At 63.7% G+C, this 3,357-nt stretch overlaps 1 protein-coding gene across 2 annotated transcripts in view; it reads left to right on the top strand.

Moving 5' to 3' along the window:
* Positions 1-17: 17 nt before the first annotated feature.
* ANO8 (anoctamin 8) overlaps positions 18-3,357 on the top strand; it is a 9,710-nt gene continuing 6,370 nt past the window's right edge. Inside the window, exons 1-8 of one of the 2 annotated variants that reach the window (XM_006099674.3) lie at positions 18-286; positions 1,063-1,173; positions 1,299-1,431; positions 1,610-1,748; positions 1,835-1,931; positions 2,567-2,683; positions 2,771-2,898; positions 3,006-3,167. In XM_006099674.3, the coding sequence (XP_006099736.1) occupies positions 181-286; positions 1,063-1,173; positions 1,299-1,431; positions 1,610-1,748; positions 1,835-1,931; positions 2,567-2,683; positions 2,771-2,898; positions 3,006-3,167 (993 nt within the window). In that variant the 5' untranslated portion in view covers positions 18-180. The remainder of the gene's footprint in view (positions 287-1,062; positions 1,174-1,298; positions 1,432-1,609; positions 1,749-1,834; positions 1,932-2,566; positions 2,684-2,770; positions 2,899-3,005; positions 3,168-3,357) is intronic. The other variant, XM_023763336.1, reaches the window with a different exon arrangement.

The raw sequence follows: 3,357 nt of genomic DNA, 5'->3' as shown, positions 1-3,357 counted from the left end.
CCCGGGCGGGGGCGAAAAAGCACCGTTCGGGCACGCGGAGACGCAGCCGGCGCGGGCGGGCGCGGCCTTTGTCTCCTCCTCTGGGCGCTCCGGGGCTGCACCGGCCCCATGTGCCCGCCGACCCCCGGCGTCCCGGCAGCCTACGGCCGCTGACTTGCCCTGCCCCGCGCTGCCCTCGCTATGGCCGAAGCTACCCCTGGCACTGGGGGTACGTCCCTGGAGGGCGAGCGCGGCAAGAGGCCCCCGCCAGAGGGCGAGCCTGCAGCTCCGGCGGCCGGAGTTCTGGGTAGGTGTGCGGCGGCTGCATCTGTCAGGGTTGCAGGTGCCTGGTCTGCGCGCGGCGGCTGGACGGGGAGGGGAATTGGGGTCAGCCGTCTCCGGTCTGGAGTTCAGTCGAGGGGCCGGCTCCTCCTGGCACTGCGGCTGCGGCAGGGCGGGCGCGACCAGAACAGTGCAGCGGGCGGGGGTCCCAGCGCAGAGACCCGGACACGCCCCTCCTGGAGCCCAGACTGGAGGCTGCGGCCCGTCACCCCTGGGGCTACCGATCGGGGCCAGGCAGGGCTGCGCTTGAGAGTTCCTCTCCGCAAAGGGTATAGAAACATACCGTTCTGGGTTCGAGCCCCAGCTCCGCTGTGTGACCTTGGGCGCGTGATTTACATGCTTTGGACCTCAGTTTCCCCACCTGGAAATGGGGGTAAGCATCACGCCCAGCTGTGGAGACTCGCTGACATAATCTGGTGAAGCGCTCAGGGCTGCGAGTAAGCGGCCCCATCAGTTGTGGTTTTGGAGGCGGATCTGGGCCTCAAGAATGAGTAAGATTTGTAAGAGAGGGTCTGGGGGGAAGGGCATTCCTGGAGGAGGGTTCCGCTGGTGCAAGGACTTGAAGGCAAGGAAACAAGCCAAGTCCATAGCTTGCAGGGCCTTGAAAGCCAGGCTGAGTGCCCAGGAGCCCTGGTGAGTGTGTGAGCAGGGGCAAGGGCTGGAGGCCAGGCTCCTGGTCCAGAAGTGGCCTGACCACGGCCTGGACGGCCTCCCCCTCCCCCCCCCCACCCACCCACCCAGATAAGCTTTTTGGGAAGCGGCTCTTGCAAGCGGGCCGGTACCTGGTGTCCCACAAGGCGTGGATGAAGACTGTGCCCACGGAGAACTGCGACGTGCTGATGACCTTCCCAGGTACCTGTGCCCACGCGCACCGTGCTCAGACGGGGCTCCCTGAGTCGGGCTCCCCTGAGTGGGAGTCTGTAAGCGACCTCGGACCCATCCTGGCAAGACTCCTCAGTCCTTGCAACCCTTGGCAGATACGACGGATGACCACACGCTGCTCTGGCTGCTGAACCACATCCGCGTGGGCATCCCCGAGCTCATAGTGCAAGTCCGCCACCACCGCCGCACGCGTGCCTATGCCTTCTTCGTCACCGCCACGTATGAGAGGCGAGTCCCTGTCCCCGGCCTCTCGCTGACCCTGACACCCAGCTCCCTGCCCTTCGAGCACCAACGACAAGGTCCGGCCGTTCTGTGTTTGGCTCGGGCGGCCGCCAGGGGCACCATCCCTCCCTCCAGGACCGGGAGCCAGGGTCTCCCCGTGACGCACTCCCCTGCCTTCCTGCAGCCTCCTCCGAGGGGCGGACGAGCTGGGTCTGCGGAAAGCAGTGAAGGCGGAGTTTGGCGGGGGGACCCGCGGCTTCTCCTGCGAGGAGGACTTTATCTACGAGAATGTGGAGAGTGAGCTACGCTTCTTCACCTCCCAGGTGCGCCGGCTCGGCCCCCAGCGCACATCCTGCACATCCCTGGTCTGCAGGCGTTACTCGCTGTACTCACGCCCTGTCCCCTGCAGGAGCGACAGAGCATCATCCGTTTCTGGCTTCAGAACCTGCGAGCCAAGCAGGGGGAGGCTCTGCACAACGTGCGTTTCCTGGAGGACCAGCCAATCAGTGAGTGAGGCGGGGCCCACTCCCACGTGTGGGGAGTGGGGTGGGTCTCTTCGAGGACAGCCTATCGCGGCGGGAGGGCGGGGCCTAGATACAACAATCGGGCGAGCAGAGAGCTGGGTGGGGCCTGGCCTGATGAGCTCAAGGATCCAGGCCTGGGCCAAGGGTGCGGCTGATCCTCCAGGTGGCAGTTCCACAGGAACCTTTTCTGGGTCTGGGATAAGGCGGCGGCAGGACCATGGACAGCACTCCCTTGCACGTTGTGCTGTGTGGCCTGGGCCTCAGTTTCCACTCCAGGAAACCAGCCGCTGCAAGTTCACCTTCTGATGCCAACGTGGCACCCCATTCCTCAGGCATGCAGAGTAATGAACCGAGGTGGCTTTATTGAAAAACATGGTTCCCCACTGGGACCCCCACCTTTCTAGGTTTCCTGCACCCTTCCCCACCTGTGCCTGCACCTCCCAAATTCTGGAGGAAAACCAGATATTCCGTCCACCCAGAACTCCCCCTCCTCTCAGGAAGAGCCTCTGCAGGTCTAAGAGCAGGCAAAAAGCCGTGACTTGGGTTTCAGCCAAAGGGGTGTGGCCAGGCCAGGCACAGGCAGAGGGCCAAGGGTCACCATTCTTGTCTCCCAACAGTCCCCGAGCTGGCTGCCCGTGGGATCATCCAGCAAGTATTCCCGGTCCATGAGCAACGCATCCTGAACCGCCTCATGAAGTCCTGGGTGCAGGCTGTGTGTGAAAACCAGCCCCTAGGTGTGGCCGGGGCCAGGGGGTGTGCAGGAGTCCCAGGAGGAGGGCAGGGCTGACCGGGGACCCCTTCCCACCCGCCCACCCCTGCAGATGAGATCTGCGACTATTTTGGTGTGAAGATTGCCATGTACTTCGCCTGGCTGGGCTTCTACACGTCTGCGATGGTCTATCCAGCCGTCTTCGGCTCCGTCCTCTACACGTTCACAGAAGCCGATCAGGTGCTGGGCATGGGCCAGGCGTGGGCTGGGGCACCTGAGACAGCCCCCTTCCTGGGCCAGCCTGGATAACAGCTGAATCCTCTTTGCCCCCCCCCACCCCCCCCCAGACAAGCCAGGATGTATCCTGCGTGGTCTTCGCCCTATTCAACGTGGTCTGGTCAACACTCTTCTTGGAGGAGTGGAAACGGAGGGGGGCAGAGCTGGCCTACAAGTGGGGGACTCTGGACTCACCAGGGGAAGCCGTGGAGGAGCCACGACCCCAGTTCAGGGTCAGTCAGAAGTTGCTGGGTCCAAGGACTCCAAGAATGGGAGTTGGAGGCAGGAAGCACTGTAGGAGCAAAGACGGGCACTGTGAAATCCAGCTACAGCCTCAGAAAGGGTGTGCCAAAGGGGGTGGGGAGCACGCTGCATACTCAGAGCACAAAGGTGGGAACTTGGACTCAGGATACTGGGAAGGAG

The sequence above is a fragment of the Myotis lucifugus genome, unplaced genomic scaffold (genome assembly GCF_000147115.1).
Source record: "Myotis lucifugus unplaced genomic scaffold, Myoluc2.0 scaffold_280, whole genome shotgun sequence".
NCBI classification, from domain to species: Eukaryota; Metazoa; Chordata; class Mammalia; order Chiroptera; family Vespertilionidae; genus Myotis; species Myotis lucifugus.
This window is presented reverse-complemented; position numbering and strand designations above follow the sequence as displayed.